At 39.5% G+C, this 20,948-nt stretch overlaps 2 protein-coding genes across 8 annotated transcripts in view; one reads left to right on the top strand and one right to left on the bottom strand.

Annotated features, from left to right (window-relative positions):
• Positions 1 to 20,948, top strand: part of GIGYF2 (GRB10 interacting GYF protein 2) — a 109,718-nt gene that overhangs the window by 32,723 nt on the left and 56,047 nt on the right. For 3 of the 7 annotated variants that reach the window (XM_028511013.2, XM_028511012.2, XM_036022694.1), the window contains 3 exons: positions 995 to 1,103; positions 5,247 to 5,358; positions 6,444 to 6,484. The exons of 1 other annotated variant lie outside the window; for it this stretch is intronic. In XM_028511013.2, the coding sequence (XP_028366814.1) occupies positions 995 to 1,103; positions 5,247 to 5,358; positions 6,444 to 6,484 (262 nt within the window). Of the gene's footprint in view, positions 1 to 994; positions 1,104 to 5,246; positions 5,359 to 6,443; positions 6,485 to 20,508; positions 20,742 to 20,948 lie in introns of those variants that run through there. 3 more of the 7 variants (XM_036022696.1, XM_036022695.1, XM_036022698.1) reach the window with 3 other exon arrangements.
• On the bottom strand, positions 10,532 to 20,502 carry KCNJ13 (potassium inwardly rectifying channel subfamily J member 13). The gene is made up of 3 exons (XM_028511015.2): positions 20,370 to 20,502; positions 14,507 to 14,982; positions 10,532 to 12,881 (listed from the first exon to the last, which is right to left on the bottom strand). Exons 2-3 carry the CDS (start codon positions 14,964 to 14,966, stop codon positions 12,259 to 12,261), a joined length of 1,083 nt encoding a protein of 360 aa, XP_028366816.1. The 5' UTR covers positions 14,967 to 14,982; positions 20,370 to 20,502; the 3' UTR covers positions 10,532 to 12,258.

The raw sequence follows: 20,948 nt of genomic DNA, 5'->3' as shown, positions 1-20,948 counted from the left end.
TTTGGAGGCATGTGAGAGACAACTGATTCATGTGTCTCTCACATCCATATTTCTCTCCCTCTTTTTCTCCCTCCCTTCCCCCTCTCAAAGTAAATAAATAAACTCTTTAAAAAAAACTGAAATTCTCCTTCGAATTAAAGTTGACCCCTGAACAATGCAAGTGTTAGGGGTGCCAACCCCCTGTGTGCACTCTAAAATCTGCTTATAACTGCTGTATTTTATAGATCATCTTTCAAGATTTTTAAATTGCTGTTGCTTTACTTTTTCCTAACCCTATAAACATTTTTGACTCCCAGGCCTCCTGTCTTTCTCTTCATGTTTGAAGGCTGCCCATCCATTACTGTCTCACCGTACTTGACCCTCTTCCAGATTGGCTGTGGGTGCAAGTGCAGCCAAAGACAGAGTGACTGGGGTTTTATTTTTTCAAGCATTTTCCCCCTCCCCATGAAGATAGTTGATCTTACATAGATTTTTATTTTGTCCTTCCTCATTCACTTCTGATTCCTGTCATTCTGTTAAATACTGCTTGGAGTGGCTAATTCACAGTGGTGAACAAAATGAGTCAAAAATGATCATTTTCCTCTTTATTATGCTATTCTTGAGTCAGACCTTTTTGTGACTCCTCATTTCTACCTGTCACTAATTAAAGGACCCTTTCAAATCAGGTCTCTCTTACCAAGTTTTATGTAATACGATGCATATTTAACATGTCTGCTTTGGATACATACAGCATTTAGAGTTTGTTTAGTATTTCCTCACAGAACCTAGCCTAGTATAAGGCATTGGGTGCCAATGTTTGTTGGTTTGAAATGTTTATTTAAAATTTTCAGCTAAAATCAGGTTTTGGACCACCCTGGTATATTGTGTAGTTATGGTTTCCCATTGCTATTAGTAATTAGATGCCATTTTGTAGATGCAACGGGAGACGGGGAGAAACACCATGCAGTCTTATCTATTTTATCCATTTTTCTTTCTTTTTAATTTTTTTTGGCAGAGAAACTTTTCCATGTCTGTAAATAGTGCTGCTGTCCTGCGATTGACAGGACGAGGAGGAGGAACAGTGGTGGGGGCTCCTAGAGGTCGAAGTTCTTCAAGAGGGCGAGGTGAGCTTCTGTGTGGGAAAGTCACAAGGGCGGAGGTGGCGGAGGACAGGAGAACCACCTTGCAAATATTTTAATACCTGATTTTAAAAAACTGCTCTTTGACTTTAACTGCATACTAAATATCCTAAACATTTGTTTTCTGAACCGTTTCTCGGTATATCTGCTTTACCCCCCGATTGGGAGCAGAGGAGGGTGATTCTAGTTTCGAAATTTGAGTGTGAAGGATTCTAGATGGTCCTACTTACCTTTTGCAAATCTTTGTTCCCAGGGGGCTTTGCAGTTGGACAACCAGAGCTCCCTGAAGTGCCTTCGCTGCTGGAGCAGCGTCAAGTCCTGCAGGCCTCTGTGACACAGGGTGTCTGTATAAGGCCACATGCTGAGGGTGTCCCCAGCTAGAGAGAGACTTCATAAAAGCTGTCTCATCAGTACTAGGGCTGTTTTAGGGGGTAGGACATGAAATAATTATGCAGCAGTTATTTAACCTAAGTTTAATAGATTTGTGTCTTTTCTTCGAAGAACAATTCTTACTTGGATTATCACTTGTTTGTTTGATATCTGCTGTCTATTTTGGATTCACTGATTTTCTGCTGCATAAGGGCATTCTTGATGTTTGTCATGTAAATATTTACTTGAGCACTTACCTCCAAGGTGGTTAAATCGTAGTAGTAGACCAAACATCCTGGTCATACTCTGTTTGTGGTGCTTTAGAAATGGAAGCATCGGGCATCTGGGACGACAGGGGCCATAGTGTCCGCACACCACCGCCCCACCCAGGTGGGCATGAGTGTGAGTGTGGGGTGTCTAATTCTTTTGTCTCCAAGTTGTGCCTTATCAGTAAAGTAACAGTCTTTATAGAGAAAGCAAACTGTGCATGCCTGTGAGGGAAGTTTCTTTCAGTAGTCCATTCAGAATGTGGGAATGCAGGTGCTAGGAATAAAGTAAAGGTTAACTGAAATTCTCCACTTGTAGGCCAGTTACTGTAACCAAGTTGTACATGTTTTCCTCTTCTGGATTTGTCAGTCTTTGTAATGGTGGTTTTTAACCTGGGGAGCTGTTTGAGTCATCTATAAAATTTACAAGAAATACCTCTGAGAATAATACTCGGGTAGTGAGATTTAGGCAACTGTGTGCTTCAGGATTCAAAAGCTCCACAGGCCATTGAGATTTCCAAGCGCAGGTAGGTTCCACCGGTCTGGAGTTCGACTCGAGGTGTGTGCATTTCGGCGGTGCGATGGTGTTCTAGCCTACGGTGGGGTGTTTCCTGCATTCCTCTGCCGTGGGCTGGCGACAAGGAGAGGGTGCACGTACTCAGCTTTGTCTCCAGTGCTTTTCAGGGCGAGTCATAGAGAGACCTTACTGATCAAGCAGTGCAGCCCACCGTCAGCTGCTCTGTGCGCAGCCGGTGACGAGCACCTTTGTGTGCTGCAAGTACCAGCCAGTCCTTCCAAACAGGCTTAAGCAAAATTCCGTATCGAGAAACAGATGAAGAATTGATCAATTTCTCCCTGCTTTCTGGTTTCTTTGAAGTATTAGGGATATCACACAGGATAGAAGTTGTACATTCAGAAGTTAAACAGGGCTTGTAAAAAGATAGATATTGTGATGAAAGCAATGACTTTTTTAACTTTGATGTGAAAAAATGGCTTGAAATAGTCAAATGAATGTACTGACATTGAAAAATAATTCTAACACCGTTGTCCTCAACTGTGATTCTTTTTAATGTCCTCATAAAACCACTAATCTGTGGTTATTTCATCTCTACTCATTGCTAAATTTTAATCTGTTGGTTAAATAATGATGCTTGTGGCTTTTTGGGGGCGGGCCGTGGGCAGAGCTGCTAACATTACATAACAATGCTGGCTCTTTCCACGTTGAGGAAGCTTTGATACGAACATTGACCGACTTCCAGACTTTTAAGTATCGTTAATAAAATTTAAACAAACAGATGGAGAGGGAGACAACATAATTGTCATCTTTCTCTTTTATCTGGTTAAGATGTTTAGCAGTAAAGCAGACTCACACAACTGTCAGCTACTGTGTTTATTAAAAGGAAGTATATTTTAATCCCCTGAAAGAATAGGGTGAAATCTCAGAAACAGGACAGTCCTTTAAATTGAGCCTTATGAAAGAGTCATCAGAGTATATTTACTTGCTCCTCCTCATTTTGGGAACTACACTTATAAATGATTATGGGCCTTGTGTACTTTGAAGATTGTTTCTATATTCTACAAGCTGGAAAGCTCTAGAATCTGATTTACGTGCCCACTTACGAGTCTTTGGTCTCATAAGGAGGTCCAGCGCTCTAATGAGAGTCATACCTGGCAGAAAGTCTTTCATCTGTGTTTTGCTTGTTTTTCTGGCAGCCTGGAGGCTGTTTTTAATATTCATATGTTTTCAGAATAAAACAGTTTTTCAAGGTGATCCATACTTAATGGTTTTTCCGGAGAAAATTGTTCTCTAAAAGGACAGGGTACTTTTTTCTTTTACTCTAAAAATTATTGTAGGGATCACCCCAGTGTTGTATAACAATTTTTATTACAGTTTTAGGATCTTAAATGAAATGTGTGCATTTCCTAAGGAGAGAGGTACTGAACTGGGAGTTGACTTTCATTTGACTTAAAAAGTTGGCAACTAGAAGATATGCTTAAGATTATTACAGTTCAGCCTTAGCCCTCACCTGCATTTCACGGATAAAGAAATGGATGTTTGGGCTATTAAGAAGGTACACATTGTCCCTGAGATTACATACAACTCGGTCTGTTATGTTTGAATTTTCTAATAATATGTTCAAGTACAACTGTATTTTGAGTCAGTTCTTGAGAAATCATAACCAAGATGTAGAAATACTGCATGGATATTTGAAATAATTCTTTAACTCATTGTATTTAGCTCTGGAACGCACCCATGCTTTCATTCAAGATTCAGCGTCACTTTTGTTTGGGTGGCGTCACCCTGTTGGAGAAATTGAGCTAGGGTGATGGCTTAGATTTCGTCCAGGTGTGAGCACACCCCCAGACCCCTCCACTGTGTGTTGGAAACATGGCATGTAGCAGCTGGGAAATCCTCATGCTGTACAGAAAGTATAAAGCTGAAAATTCATACTGTTTTCTGCCTTCAGACTCAGCAAGTGGGTGCATAGCCTCCCTGACCCAAACTACACAGCTGTATCATTTATATAAGTGGAATTATTTTTATATGTATTTTTCTTTGGCATGCTTTTGTCATTCAACAGAATAATGTAGATTTTTAAAAAATGGCACTACTTTTGTGGTTTCATAGTATTCTACTGAAGTGTTTTATCAATTTGTTTAGCTAATCCTTTATTGATTAGGTTATTTTTTTTTAATTACAATGAACATCTTTATACATATACAGTTGTGTATCTGTGAGAATATTTATTTCTGTTAGGATGAATTCTAGTTAGGATTGTTGAGTCAGATTTTGATCTAACCAGTGAGTGGCCTTTAGGAAGGACCAGTTTACACTTGAACCACTGGAGCCTCTAAAACCCCTGCGCCCACACACTTGTCAGGCCTGTGGATCGGGTTTCGTGGTGACACTTGTCCTTGAGGTTTGAGCAGAGGGGAGAGAGCGCCTGCAGTTGCTGAGGGGCTTACTCCGACGTACTTTATGGGGTTCGTTCACAAAATCGATAGTTTAGAGTGGGCCCTGTTACGTTATTCTTTCTCTGAGTTAGGTAAATGATTTTAACACTTGTGCTTGGCTTTTGTACTTTATCTCTTCACAAACTCTCCACATCTTCCATTTTTGTTTCGAATAATTTAATAAAAGGTTTAACTTGTAATTGTTTAGTGATCACCTTAGAATTTCACTATTGAACTTTTTATTAAAGATCTTAATACTAACACTGTTTCTTGTTCGGGACTGGGACTGGGACTGTTAACATCAGTTTACTAACTTGTTTCTTTCAACCTCCTGTGGTCTAGCTACCTCAGTGCCGGCACTGGTCTCACAGGTAATGATCCGTTGGGCCTCGCTCAATATTAATGTACACATCTTGCTTTGTGTAGAGACAGGGCTTCAAAGAATAATCTTTGGTGTTGAACGTGTGCCAAATGTTGACATCTGACTGATTTTTTCTGTTTTGTTTGTTTTTTTAATTTAATTTTATTTTATTTTCAGGCAGAGGCAGAGGTGAATGTGGTTTTTACCAAAGAAGCTTTGATGAAGTAGAGGGTGTGTTTGGTCGAGGAGGTGGCAGGGAAATGCATAGGTCACAGAGCTGGGAGGAAAGGTAACTACTAAAGGATCCACATCTCGGTATAAAGGTTTCTTGGTATAAAAAACTTCTTTTCTGCTTTCTGTAGAGGAGAAGCTGCTTTGTATCGATACAAGTTTTCCTTTTTTAAAAATGCTGTTAATTGTTGAATATCAAGTTCTATATTAGAAATTTAAAAATGACCTTTATTTAGAGGAAGAAGCATTTCAGATAAATAGACTAATATGTTAGTGCCTGCTTGAATATTTAATAGTTAATTAGATTTACTGTTTGATGAGCATTCAGTGGGAAGCGTTGACATTATTTCATTTGTTGCTGTAAATCAAAGCATCTTTATATTGTTTGAGATTATAGGAGGTCGATGAAGATGAGCAAGGACAGCTGCACAAAGATGTATGTGCAGAGATGTCCAACTCTGATGGTATTTATAATTTAAAACAATTGGAAGCAAGCCAAACTTCTTAATGTCAGCATGGTTTCTTATATAATCATGATCCACACAATAGAATTCTCTATAATGATTAAAGTTAGGGTGATTTTGAAAATATTGAATGATGTGAGAAAACACATCATTAAACACATTTAAAAACTGTATGCAGCATGTATTTAAAATAAGTACCATATTTGTTGGACCATAAAACGCACCTAGGTTTTAGAGGAGAAAAATAGGAAAAAATTATTTTGAAACAAAAAATGTGGTAAAATATTTAATAACGTAAGTAACAAAATATTTCACCAATGTAAATGTAAACAGAACTCAACAGCAGCATTAACAACCATTATTTTCCCCAAATTTGGGGCAGCGGGGGGAGTGCGTCTTACAGTCCGAAAAATACGGTATGTATCTAATTAAAAAATGTATGTAGTTAAAAATATAACATTTCTGGGTAAGAAGCTAGCTTTTGGTGTGTGAGATGGTGCACATTTTTGTTTTCATATTTGCTTTTCTGTGTTTTCAAAATTTTGAGTAATAACCATGTATTTGTTTTATAATTTGAAAAATAAAGAAGTGCTATTAAAGAAAGATAGGAAAGTGTGTGTCATGGATGGGAAATCTATATATTACTCTCAAGTCTTGTTTGAAACTTATTTTTTTCTAGGGGTGACAGACGTTTTGAAAAACCAGGACGAAAAGATGTAGGTAAGGCTTTCTTACTGTTTTGAAGTATTTTTATCTGGACTTCCATGATACTAGCTTTTAACAAGGCCTCCACATAAGGATACACTTACTGAGAATTCGCTCCGTTACCTGTACCTCTCCAGTAGATGGGGATGTAGCATTGTTGCATTGGGAACTCCGTGGCTATTTGAGGGCTCTGTTGCATGAATCCAGGACTTAGGCATACCACCGTGAAGATTTACTTGATTTTACTTTTTAGGTCTGTGTGTTCTCTGCAAGGCATGCGTAGTTTATGAAGCTTGTCTTGTGAACGGAAGTTTCAAGTTAGGAACCAGGCTGTTTGTTAACTTCTTTTCCAGGGTAAATAGCATTTTATTGGTGAGAAGAAATAGAATGCTAGAATGTTGGCTTTTGTGTACAAGAGCAGAGCTTACACTGTGAATGTTCTTCCTTTGGTCATTTATTTCGTCTTTTTGATGTATAACCTTTTTTCCTTATTTTTAAATGAGAGCAGTCAAAATAAGCTATAGTTAATGTAGCCACTGAATTAAAACATAGAGGACAGAATTTCAGTGTTTATGGTGAATTAATCATAGTTTATGTTAATGATCTGTAATGTTAAGAGGGACTCTGACTAAAGGTACTACCTTATAAACTGCTATAGGTATTATTAATATCTCAGAGAAAAAAATTGCAAATCATAGTAACATTGCAGTTATGAAAATTGCTATACAAATCTGAAATTCCTAGAAGTACCAGGCAAGTTCTCCAGAGCATGATTCTGATAAAGGTAAACATTTCTCAAAATGTATGTTAAATACGTAAATATTCACAGATTGGTTTGCAGATTGTTTTTTTAAAAACTAAGTAGTTATAATGTCATAATGTCACTTCCGTATCACTGTTTCCATATCAAACTCATTTTAACATATCAGTTACTTAACTTTCTCATTTATCATGGCACTAGGACTATAAATAGAAGTCATTAAATGAATGTAGCATGAATTTTTGAACAGACTGGGTACATGACTTATTGCTAGTTAAATGGCTGTACTCATGTTGTAGACAACCGGATGAGGACTGTCTTGGGAGATTTGTCGGGACCTCTGCTCCTGTCTTTGTTTGATTCAGCACAAAAGTGAAGACAGAGAGTTAATGAGTAAAGAGCGCAGCGTTTGGGGTCAGAAGATCACCAGCAGTCTAAGCTCTCGGGTGTTCGGGAGTCTCCCAGTAAATGGAGGTGATGATGCTTTACAGAATTTTTAGGGTTAAATAAGAATATGTGACTTCATTGGTTCATTCAATGATTATTGAATTCCTACTCACATGATAGGCCATGTGCTAGGCGCTAAATAATTATTCCTTTTCACTGGATGACATTGTTGGTGTATCATCATTTTTAAGTTGTTTATGTCTGGAGGGATAGCTGCAGAGAGTAACATTCAGGACTTGGGATCGGAATCAAGGTGGAACAAGAGACCAGGTTTAATGAGATGGAAGTCTACAGCAGAAAATGCAGCCTCACATGAGTCAACCCTCCAGTTGAACGTACGGAGTGACTGTGTGACAGCAGCCTTCTGGGGGGAAGGCATAGCCCCTCAGCTGGCCCTGCTTAAGGTGCAGCAGCAGCGCCAGTTCAGGGTCCAAGGGCAGCGTTTATCAGAACTCGTGTCCTCGGGGGGTCAGGTGGTAGAGAGGCCCACTCTTCTGTGTCGTCACGGGAGAGCCTCCGTGCTGTGTTCAGTATTGGAGCCGCACCTCGAAAGGATCCATGCATCGGAGCAGGGTGGTTGGGCACGTGAAGCCCCGTGGCTCGGAATGCGTGAAGGAAGTGGGTCTGTTTACGTAGGAGACTAGATCGTGGATGGGCCAGAGAGGAGAAGAGAGTTTATAGGGTCACTCTCTGCAAATATTTGCATAACAGTCACGTGAAAGAGGAATTTGACTTGATCTTTATGAGTCGTAAGGACAAGTTTAAGGAGGCAGATACTTGACCCAGTCTTTAAAAGATCTAATAATCAGAGTTATCTGAAAATGACTTGGGCTGTCCAGTGGCAAGTTCCCTGTCATGGGACCAGCCTGATTTCAACTGTCGTCACACTCCGTCGTTTGGGTGAGATGAGTGTAAAGTTCCTTTACACCATGATTTGCCTTTCTCATATTTTAACTCTCATTAAAGCAATAGGGTAATTTTCCCAGTCACCCTCTGTTAAGAATATAGGTTTTTTCTTTGCAAAAGCAAAGCAAAGGTACATTTTTTTAAAGGCAAGTTCCATAAAACTAAATTGATGCGAAGTAGTTAAGAATATTAAGAAAGTTTTTCCTACTAAAGTATTAGGGCAAGTGCTACACATGCATATTCAAATATATCACAGTGGCTTTTATTGAATGCTCTTTGAGAAGATGCTCACTTTGAGGCTATTCATTGTGTTCATGGTTTTGAGCTCTTTTTGGAAGTAATACACTTGAAAATATTGCAGATTTAAAAATTGCTTATGATTGTGACTTACACTGTTCAGGATCAGCAGTACTAACACTAGTTTGTTGGGACACTCATGTTGTGATCAATTGTGAGATGTCCTACAATTAAGATAATTTGAGTACAGAGGATTACAGAATGATTTGTTCCTTTTAAATTTGGAGGTGGTTCTCATCATGTATTGGCTTCTTCCATGGAGACAAATGGGTGGACATAGCAATATCTGGGTAAAATCGGGCACAAGCCCTGTGAACACACATGGGAGAATGTGGAAAGAGGTCTGTGATAATGAAGTTCCTATTCAGTGGGAACTGATTGCGCCATAGGGGGAGATCAGTTCCAGCAATCATCTTGTAGTACTGTGATTCTGAGAGGATGAAATTAAAAGATCATTAAAAAATAAGAAATTGTTCAGATGATACCAGGCTTGTGTGACACCAGTTAGTGCGTTTGGTATGAAATACTTTGAAGTAGACAAAAAGTAGTTTTTGGTTATTAGGCTGCTGCTGGCAGTTGGTGATATGAGCTTGTATGGAAATAAAACTAGGCCTCACAGTTTTCTGTAACTGCTTGTCGTCAGTTTGTGGGCGCTGTCCCAGTACCTGTGTCGGTTTGCAGAAGCACTTCTTACGTTCGGTCTGACAGGGTCTTCCTGGCGATGTGTCCGAGGCACATCACTGAGCTGCCGGGTGGCCCTGGCTAGTGAGCTGTGCAGCCAGGAATAAGAGCTACTGTTCCCACCTCTCAGTAATTCCCTGCCTCTTTCTCTTCTCACTCCATTCTCCCGAAAGGGTAATGGTGTCTTTGCAGAAAACTTAGTTCTTAACACAGAAACTGTGATTCTGTGAAGGGAAAGATGTGCGAACACTGCTTTTGGAAGCTTTCATGCCCTAGACCAGTGACACCTACAGGTTGCCTCTGTGCGCCCCAGCCAGGGACTGAACCCCCTCCTAGGCACGTGCCCTGACTGGAAACCAAGCCTGCAGCCGTTTGGTTTATGGATGATGTGCCAGCCAACCGAGCCACACCAGCCAGGGTGTGCTGCAAGAGTTTTTAAAACAGACAGTACCTGACTGTTTAGTCAGGGACACTGACCTCTCTTCCCTCACATTGTCCAACAAAAAAATGACAATAGTCAACGCAACAGTAGCCGTTTGTGTGAATGAATCAAAATTATACCTATTTTTTGGGTCAGAGAAGCAAAAAATAACATATTTTGGTGTGCTGCAGAATTTTAGTAATTAGTTTACATGTGCCATGAGATGAGAAAGGTTTAAAATTGCTGCCCTAGCCAAAAGTTTTTTATTGTATTTTTTAGTTGTCTATGTTTGGAACATTTTAAAAACAGTATTAGCATACCTACAGAGAGTGTTTGAAGGGTAGGTGTGGGGCGAAGTCACATCTACTTGTCGGATGTGAAGTTAGCATAAGAACAGTGCACTAGCGTGGAGAATGCGCCACACCTGTAGGGTGGCCTAGACCCCAGGGCTTACTCGCTCCTGTGCTGTGTCAGTTTGGGCCACTGCACTTAACTGTTGGATTGTGATCTGTGGAAGGGACGGAGAGCTCTTAGGAAAAAACATGCCATGTAAATCTTGAGACAACTTTTATTTTCACAGGTTAGATGAATTTGTTACTTTATTGTAGAAATGAGAATTATTGCGGTCCATGCGTTACAACAGTTTTGGGTCAAAAATACCTGTTGGTCTGGGTAGTACTTAAAGAAAGAAGACTTTCAAAAAGCAGGTTCACAGCAATTAAGTTTCTGTGTCCTTGACATTCTTCTGCTATTACCAGTCTTAGCTCGAGAGCTCTTAATGTTCTTTGTCCTTTTGGTCAAAGAGCAGAAAACTACGATTGCTCTCTTCACAACTGCTTGCTTTTCCTCAGCTAGTATTCATTTCCAGCGATGGTTCCTGCGCAGGTCATCACAGTGGGGAGGGCTAATCTTTCACTTTTCCCACGTAAACCTGAATACGGGAAATTTCAGAAAAAAAGAACAGCCACAAATCCAATTGAAAATTGACAGGGTGACTTACTAGGTTCTTGTTTCATTTCAGGACAGTTTTATTTTTTTTAAATTGAAATGAGAAGTATACAAAGGATAGTCTTAAACTGACTTAAACCGGATGTGTAAAGGAAAGGGTTCATCTTAGTATACATAGAGTAAAAATTGAAGTGGAGAAAGCAGAATTTTCAGCAGATATTAGATTTGGAAAGAAATAGTAGATTCATGTAGTCCAACCTCCTACTGGTGAATAAACACTCATTTTGTGTTTATAGAAAAAACTATTTGAAGTTGGAAACAGGAATTTGGGTTTGAAAATATTTCATTGCCTAATTATTTTTTGCTTTATCTATTGGAGATTTTTTTCCTTGTTGAATTATATCTAACTAAGCCTTTATATCTGTAAAAACTTAAATATATTTGCATTTGTAACTTATAGCTATTATTTTTTTTAGTACTATTGAATGGCTTGTAGGTAGGAAGGGAATGTTTTTACTTAGGGTGCAAGCCATTTAATGAGCAGTTGATGATACATTTTATATTACTATTTGATTATTGTGCAGGGTAGCTTTAATGTAGATATAACTTGGTATCTCCTTACCCAAAGGACTACCACAGGTTCCATTGGGCTGGAGCTTTTCTTAGGTGCTCTGATCACGTTCTGCCACAAGTACATGACCATGTGTTTGGGTGTCATGTTGAAATGCTTTTGAAGTTATGCATAAACCTATACTTTGCTGTTTTCCTTGTGAAGTATTGTTCTTAGCTGTTAAAATTAAGGGGGTATTACTTACCCCAGTCTTGTAGTATAAAGAACCAAAGGAATGATCTTTGTTGTCTTGAAAAAAATAACAGTTTTAAAAGGATGTTCACTAAATATTGTGAAATCATTATCTACCTAGGGAGCTTGGTTTGAAACTAAACTCTTGCTTTAACTTGCAGATGAAAATGAGAGATTTATGGTTAATTTTCTTAGAGTTCAACTGTGTTAAATTTCACTGTCCATTTTACCTTCATTGTTGGTCGCAAACCACATCTTCATAAATTCACCAGCATTTCTGCTATGTTGAGAGGCACTGATTTCAGCAGATAACCACAGATACAAACTCTGTAAAGTAGAATATTGTATTTCCAGAATGTGTATTGTTAGCTCAGCCATTTTTTATGGGCACAGGCATGATGTAATCAGAGAGATGTAGTCAGTGTTGGGGGGGAAAAAGAAAACATGAGATATGATGAAGGAAAAGTAGCTGTATAAGTGGCTGGATATATTTAATACATTAAAAAATAGGGCGCCGTGGATATATCTTACTCCGTCAGTCCTGTTTCAGAGATCTGAAAATTGTCAATGCTTCGTCCATTGATACGGATGTCCAGGTCAGTCCTGTTTGGGCGCTTAGAGACCAGGGGAGTGGGAAGTTCAGGAATAGTCTTGTCGAAATTCTCCATCTTGATTTGATATTCACCTTTGGAACCTCGGGTCAGCAGAGAGGCAAAACAGTGGTGTAACATGATCTCAGAGGGTAGGTAGGATGTCCTCCTTTGGCATATTTCTCCAGTGCCTTCTTGCATTGCCGAGAGGAACACAACTAATTCAAAGTGGGGAGGATTTTCATGCTGGAGCAGAGTGGCCAGAGGACTCGAAGGTGTAATGGAGTGGTGGTAGGTTAGCGGGAAGATAAAGAATGGACATTCCTCAGAACTGATGCCATCGAGGTGGAAGTCCACACTGGTTTGGTAGAGCGCTCCGTTTTCTCTCTCCTGATAGAGAATGGCTGAGACCCGAACACTGGTCAGAGGGCTGGGGCGAGTGTTGGCCACTTGGAAGATGAGGTTAGGCTTGCCGTCTACGTGAGTCACGACCGCCAAGTCAGTGAAGCGGATGGAGAACGCTCGATTTTTTGGCCGGGCAATCTTCGCCACAAAGGCACCTAGATTAGAAACCATTAAGTTGTTTTAGTATGAACACATTGCATGTCAATACCTTTTCCGAATGAGGAGGGTATATCAGATAGTTATACATTTCTTGATACCATGCTTTAGAAATGAATCAGGAATTGAACTTGTTAATTTCGGTAGTCTCATTTGCCTGAAGAATTGGGTACATACACTCTTATTTAAATACTGTGAATTCAGAAGTAGGTGAGCAAAATTTGTCGTTACACAGAAATGTAAAACTTTATCCTCTAGTATGTTTTAAAGTCAAAGAATGGTTATTTTCTGTATCCTGGCCCTATTTTTTAAAAAAGTAACAAAATAAATGCAGTTTGGGTGCAAGCAGACTACATGCCTAAATAGAGATTAGATTCAAAGTAGAATGATTTGGGGTAGGGGAAGGACCCCAATTCTTCATTGGGGTCAATACAATGAAGAATTTTTTAACTTTGAAATTCATACTCCCCCACGCCTCACCCTGCGCTTTTTTTGAAGAAGACGACTCTGTCTCTAAGGTGATCTCAGCGCACCTTTCACGTGCGTCCTTGTTCCCAGGGGCTCTGGGTCAGGGCTTCTTAGCCGCTTTTGTGCCACAGATCTTGTCGGCAGGCAGGTCTATGGAACTATGCTTTAAATGCATAAAAATAAAATACATAGAAGGAAGCCAAGTATATTGAAATCCAGTTGAACATTGTTAAAACTGGTGTTACTAGGACTATGTGTGCTCTAATAATACGTGAACAGAACGTGGCGGTGCGTTTAGTCCTGTAGTGTTGGAGTGCTGTGGTGCGCCATGAGCACACGTGATTTCTGTTTGTGTTTGAGTTAAAGGGTTCCTGATGCTGCTGTTTTTTGTTGTCAACATTTATAATGAAAGGAAACACCACATTTCAGTTATGAGTTAGTGAAAAAAGATGCAGGCTTTTCCTGTCCAAGCCCCCAGATCCCGTAAATTGCATCTAATGACCGACCCAGGGAAAGAACTCTTGTTGTAGACGGTTCATGGTTTGTCGCACATTGTGGAGCCACTCGTGTGTGTCACTTACGTAAAACACATCAGCCCTACTTGTGTGCTACCGCCTTGCAAGTAAAATTTCATCATCTTTATGGCAATGTTTTGCTAAGAATGTGTAAACTTACATGTGAGTACATACAGGGCTGACTTTGGAGCGCTGGGCTCACTAGTATTGAGTAAATGTTGAAAGGTAAACCCAGAGGAAAAAGTTCTACCCGAGTTAAAAAAGTAAATTCTTCTGTTAGATAAAATAGGAAAATAGGTGCTGGTATTTATCCATTTAACAAACTATTTAGCTTCTCTGAAAAATTCTTTAGAGCTTTGAAAAAATTTTTTCTTTTTTTCTTTTTTTGGGGGGCATTAAGATGTTGCTAAAAGTTAGTGTCATAATGATCCTTTTTTTCTTAAGAAGTTCCAATGGGTAAAATTTAAGTACAGAGTCGTGTTTCTTATCATCTCTCCTATCATTTGTTCTTAGACTCTCTTTTTCACTCTCTGGCATACCTGCAGATAATGCAAAGAAATGATTTTATAACACAGTTGCTTATAACTGACCATACCCTTTGCAAAACATTCGTAATTTTTTTAAAGAACAAAAACAGTTACCTGTGATGAAAGCCTCCAGCATGAGGCCTAGGAGCATTTGTATGGCAAGTAGGGCGATTGCACTCGGACAGTCACCACTGGGGAACATGGTACCGTAACCAATTGTGAGTTGTGTCTCCAGGGAGAAGGAGAACGCAGCCGTGAAACTGGTGATGTACTTGACACAGATAGTGTGGTTTTCAGGTGGGATGTCATGGTCTAGTTCCAGGTCACCATTCATTTCAGCTAGCACATACCAGAGCACTGCAAAGACAAGCCAGTGGACAACAAAAGAAGCAGAAAAGACCAACATCATCCAGCGCCAGCGCATGTCCATCAGGATTCCCCAGGCGTCTCGAAGATACACAAGACCTCTTTGCGCACCATCCATTTGAAGTGTGCTGTGGCCATCCTTGGTGACCATCCTCCGGTATCTCTGAGTTAGGAGAGGAGCAATAACTTTGCAATTACTGCCATCCATCTCAGGCTGTAAATCTCTGCAATCAAGAGACTTACAGTTAATGTGAATAAATTCTGAGACCTCGTTCACTTTGTAGTTTCTTTGGAATGCTTTCCTGACTGTTGGACAGGCTTTTCCGGTCTCTCTGTCTCTCTCCTCTGTTTACAGAAGGCATCGTCTTCTAAGTCATTCGCTTGATAGCTGATCGTGGGATATCTCTTATTGTCTCCTAGAGTGACTGTTAAAATATCGTTTGGCATTTAACATTTCAGATATATTTAAAAATTCCTGAGGGTTGGGATTATGGTTCATGGCTTATTGACACCCCTGCCTCTTTTTGCACAGGTCCAGGCATCGTGTGTTTATTGACCTGCCTGAACGTTACGTGTAAACACAGACTGTTCATGGTTAATGGTTTATAATGATGAAAACTCATAATTCAAAGGAGTGTGTAAATAAGCAGAAATCACTTGGAAGCGTAGTGTTAAACTAAATGTTTTGACACCAACATTAGTGCTGGGGCAAGATTAAGCTTTTAGAGCATCATAGTCTAATACATGTTTTCTAGTTAGTGTATTGAAAGTTTTAGGATTAGGTTTTATTTGTTTTTGTCACTTGGTGGTCTTTTTCATGGACTCTCTTCTTCCATGGTTGATGGATTGCTACTCTTCTTAAATATTCTAGATGCCAATTAGATTGTGGGGTAGATAATTATTTTCTTGGCAAAATAAAGTCTAGGTAGAGATTCCTAGATTAATTTCGAAAGTAAATAAACTGGAAGATAAAGATTCAAGGTTAATGAGCTAAAATAACCAGTATATCAAGTGGCAATTTTTAAAAGGTAATTACCCTTTTCTCTGTGTAGTGAGTAGAAATAATGCTGTGTGTTTTCTTTGTGACCATCCTCACATATGACCGAGGAGTCTTGAGACTTGTGTAGAGGCTACCAGGAACGGAATGGAAAGTGCTGCTTTGCTCCTTGAATGCTCCTTTCTTCTTTGCCATAATTCAGTAATAAGAGTTATAGTTAACTCTTTTCTTTGCTGCTTCCTTTAGAAGCAGGTGCCCTTAGAAGTAGTGCACATCCCATCCTGCCATTTGAAGGACAGCGCTGCATTGGTGGGCTGGGGCATACAGAGCCAGCTTGTTGCTTGGGTTTGCTGGACCCTGCCTCTGTCTAGGGACTTGGGAGATTGCCTTCCTGTGTTGTTGGAATTGAACATTGGCCGGCTGGGCATACACTTTCTCTTTTGTCATGAGGCTAATTTGTTATTACTGGTGATATAATAGACAGTCTCTTGCATTTTTTTTCAGATTTGAGTTATTGATGGGACTCTGAAATGATTGATAATTAATTTAGATTAGATGGCCATTTCAGTTTCATATTATAAACTTAAAAAAAAACTTTGGGCCCTGGCCAGTTAGCTCAGTTAGTTAGAGTGTAGTCCCAATAAGCCAGGGTTGCAGATTCAGTCCCCAACCAGGGCACATACGAGAACCAGCCGATGAATGCATAAGTAAGTGGAACAGCAAGTCAGTGTTGCTCTTTCTCTCTCTCTCAAAGCAATTAATAAAAAACCTAGCCATTACTGTTTTGTAATTTGCTGTGCTTAACAGGTTGTTTTACTTAGTGTATTTTTTTCTTGGCACAGCTATTTAATAACTCATTTTGCTAGATTCTTTAAATGTTTACAAGACCTGATCTCTGTTCTTTTGGAAACAATAATAGCAACAACAAAATATTCATGGGCACTGTGCTAAGTGCATTTATATTGCATTATCTCTAGTATCAGAGCAAGGTAGACATACCCCGTTTTTCAGGTGAAGTCACGGAGGATCAGGCAGATGAAAGAAATTTACACGAGGCAGTAGAGGCTTTGGATTATTTGAATTATTAACCAAGTCTGGCTAACTTCACAGCGGGTAAAAAAAAATTTTTTTTCTACAGGAAGGTGTTTATTTAGAGAGTTTGGTGAACTAGTCTTTCACAAGATAGTTGGTATTGCATTCACAAAATAATTTGTGATAGCAGATATTTTTAGCACCTTTAATAGATGTTCTTCCTTCCCCCTAACTGTCTCAAGTATCTGTTTCAAATCATTGTTAACTCATGATTCTTACGACAGTAACAGGTAATAATATTAGTTAATATATATTGTGTGTTATGTGCCAGGAATCATACCATACACTTCACATGTGTTAACTCAGTGCCTGGCCAGAACAACCTCAATAAGTATTGCTTTACTGTTATTAATAATGGTTTTTTCCTTTTAGCTTTCACAGTCAAGGCACCATTGTTATGCCCACTTTATAGATAATGAAACTGAGGCACAGTGAGTTTGCTAAGATCACAGAGGTGTAGCAAGTAGCGGTGAAACCCCGATGAGTCTGTGGTGCAGAGTTAGTGCTGTGCTGCCTCCTGGACCCTGGTTAGCCTTCATGAATGACAGTGTTATTTGACTAATTTTGTTCAGGAGCCACTACAGAATATTTGTTCTTCAGGAGTGCTTGCTTAGGTTCAGACCTGTGCTTTGTAGGCAAGAAATAGATTTTCAGTTAAGGAATACATCTTGCAAGATTTGAAGATGAGTACAATCAGAATTATTGCATAGTCAATCTAGGATTCCACAGACCAGTCAAATTAAAACAAAATATGGAGAGGAGAATTCTTAAATAGCCTTCCCAAATTTGTATTTTGCCAGATGAGAGAATACTTTTTAAAATGCAGTACTATAATCATAATTTTAAAAAAGACGTGTAGGCACCGGAAGAGGAAGAAGGGTGAAAGAAGAAAGGGAGAGCTGGCCGTGAGCCGCACACAGCTCTGCACGTCCGTGGCACTCATCGTCCCCCGCCTGTGTGGGAGTGCCCACCAGGGTCCTCCACGCTGGCGCTGCCTCCGCTCTAGGACCGCTGGTTGCTTATTGTTTCACAGGAATTTTCACGGGGTAAGCTACATGATTAATTTTGATTTTCAGCCCGTTTCATTAAGTTCTAGGATGTATTACCTGGGAGGTATCCTTTCTCTACAACACAGGTGGCAAACACAAGGCCCTCAGGCAGAATCCGGCCCTCCACCTTGTTTTAGCCGGTGGCACCTTGTTTCTACACCTTGTTTCTACCCAGCGGCAGCCCGGAGCTCTCACGTAACTGTTAAAGGAGCAGTTACATTCATACAGTCCTAAATTACTTTCGGCCCTTTGAAGGCGATGGCAAGGCTGATGTGGCCCCCGGTGAAAATGAGTTTGACAGCCTTCCTCTACAACTGTAGCTAACAAAATTAATTATTCTTATTTGTGCCTTTTCAGGATTGTTACTTGTAGCACCCATGTCTAGGCTTTTACAATTTCATTCTTTTTCTCTTGCTGCTAAATAATTTAGTTAAAAGGCTGATATCAGCGCAGCTAAGCAGTATCTTTTTATGTATAAAACCTTACTAGATCTTGTTCCGATTGTGTTGGGGAGGGGAGTAGTTGAGTGAAGTTAAGATTCTGATCCCCACCTGCATGGCTCCTTTCTTTGGACTCACGCGGTCCACTGTGTTTAGTGTAAGGAAGACTCGCTGGGGAATCAGCTGGCCAGGCCCTGACTCTGTGCTGATTACATAGCTTTGTCAGTGTGGGCAAGCCACCAGATCCCCTTCCAGGCTTCTTCAAAAAAGGAAAGAGAAGAAGGAATTAAATAATACCTTAAAACCCTGCGTGTTCGTAAACTTATTGCCATGTTCCTCAACTCGAAGGTTTTCTGTATGGTTTTTTTCTATACAGTGTTGTGTCTGCTTATATGGTGTTTAAAAGATTATCGTTGCCTGATATATGTAGATTTCCTTTCCATCCAATTAAGAAGTACCTGATGGGGCCCCTGGCCAGTGTGGCTTGGTTGGGGCATCATCCTGTGGACTGCAAGGTCACGGATCTGATCCCTGGTCAGAGCACTATGAGAAGGCAACCAAGCCGACGTGTCTCTCTCTCACATCAGTGCGCGCTCTCTCTCTCTCCCTCTCCCTGCACCTCTCCCTCTCTCTACTCCCCTTCCTCTCTCTCTAAAGCAGCGAAAAACTGTCCTTGTGTGAGGATAAAAAATAAGTAAAAGTGTCTGATGGGTAGACGTGTTTATGCTATTATATTTCCAAGTAATTTTCATATCACTGTAGGCACAGAAGTGTGTTTTTTTAAAGCTGACATACAGTATTACAGTTTCAGTTGTACAGCATAGTGATCGGATGTTTTTAAACCTTATGACATGATGACCACAATAGGTTTAATCATCTGTCACCTACCACACGTTGTTATTACAACATTATTAACTATATTCCCTATGCTGTATGTAATATATCCCCATGGATTATTTTGTCACTGGCGTTTGTACTTCTTAATCTCCTTCACCTTTTTTGCCCATTTCCCCCACCTGCCTCCCATCTGGTAAGCATCAGTTTGTTCTCTGTATCTGTGAATTTGTTTCTGTTTGTTTTTATTGTATTTATCTTGGTTTGTATTGATATGATTCTCATCAACTGATCCCAAAAGAAAGTAGACTTAGGGCTTGGGAAGGTTTGCTTGTATCTCTCTGTGTGTGGGCTGTAAAATTTTGCCCATTTATAAACTGTTTGGTGGAAGAAACTACTTTATACAAATGGTAGTTTGGCTGCTTCATTGGTCATCACAGTAATGGATTCGTTCTACTCATTGGATTGCAGCTCTGAAAACCGTCTCGTACTGCCATGCTGTGATGGAGCAGTGCAGTCCACACTAAACAGATCAGATACAGACTATAACAACAAATGTTAAATGATTCCAGTGTTACTATGTATTTGTCAACATTTGGTATAAACACTTTAAGATCAGATAGAGTTTTAATAATCGACTCTCCTGTCCCTCCATAATTAGGGCAAACAGTGTGAGTTCTAACTGTATTACATAAGCTCAGAGATTCTTTTAAATCCTTATTTGCAGAAGCATCTAATTTCATTAATCCATGCTTAAAACAAAATTTAAAATTAGGATACTAATCACTTTTTTGTGGATTAAAAAAATATAAACAAAGATTTTCTTTTTGTAATTTGTTTTGTATGCTCATTTGGGGTTCTTTAATCCCTTTCAAAAGAAAACGGTACATTTTGTTAAAAGTTACTGACTTTTTTTAAGGTTTTTCTCTTCTATTCGTTTCTATATTATAATGGAGAATTAGTATACATTCAATAAAACAAGAAGAAATTTTCAGTAATGCTCTCAGTAGGACTGTTACTCCATTTCTAAAATTTAAGGAAAAAGAATAAAGGACCTTAAGGTATGACCCTATAGGTAATTATCTTTGTTTTAAAGCTCTATTGGCAATATTAAGCTCTGTCCCTATTTGCCAGTCATTTTCTTCCTCCGTTCCCCTTTAAGGAAAGAAATAAGAATGAATATTATTTCGTGTACTCACCAGTTTGGGTTTTTTTTTTTTGCTGGGTCAGCCTGTATGCACAGGTAGGTCTTGAGGAAACTTTCAAAGTTGGCCTTTTTGATGAGGTAATTTTACTCTACAAGTCTGGTTTGTAGGTTCTCTCCTTGGACTGGTTTTACAGTTCACATTCCTCTGTTTATAATGTTGTGGGGGCTGGTTTCAGCTGAAGCTGATGTGATTGGTCACTTAGTCTGCAGGGGGGCCAATTAGCTCTGATCATGTGGAAAAGAATGCTGGTTTGTTAGGAGGTTTTTCTTTACCCAACACAAACCTTAACAACTCTGGAGAAAGCCTCCAGAACTGACTTGGAGAAGGGTTGCATTTTTTCCCTCTAATCTGGACCGGTCTTTAGTAAGTTTGCATAATCTTACTTAAAAGAGTTTATTTAAAAGTTCAAAGGGATAAAATTCCCTGCAAGATTTCTTTTCAGCCGTCTTTCCTTATATAGCATGTTGAAGTGTGAGGTATTTCCTTTATTAATCTTTTTTTCCCTCCATTTCTTTGGGGACGATATCCTGGAATAAGGACTTTGTAGCTATGAATTAATGAATTGATTTT

Source organism: Phyllostomus discolor, chromosome 4 (assembly GCF_004126475.2).
Source record: "Phyllostomus discolor isolate MPI-MPIP mPhyDis1 chromosome 4, mPhyDis1.pri.v3, whole genome shotgun sequence".
NCBI classification, from domain to species: Eukaryota; Metazoa; Chordata; class Mammalia; order Chiroptera; family Phyllostomidae; genus Phyllostomus; species Phyllostomus discolor.
The sequence above is the reverse complement of the archived record's forward strand: the minus strand, read 5'-3'. Positions and strand labels throughout refer to the sequence as shown.

Excerpts from the sequence above, each read along its gene's own strand:
- KCNJ13 (XM_028511015.2), bottom strand. The coding sequence starts at position 14,966 with ATGGATGGCAGTAATTGCAAAGTTATTGCTCCTCTCCTAACTCAGAGA. Across the intron at positions 12,882-14,506 it reads GCTGGAGGCTTTCATCACAG|GTGCCTTTGTGGCGAAGATT; the intron begins GTAACTGTTTTT and ends TTTCTAATCTAG.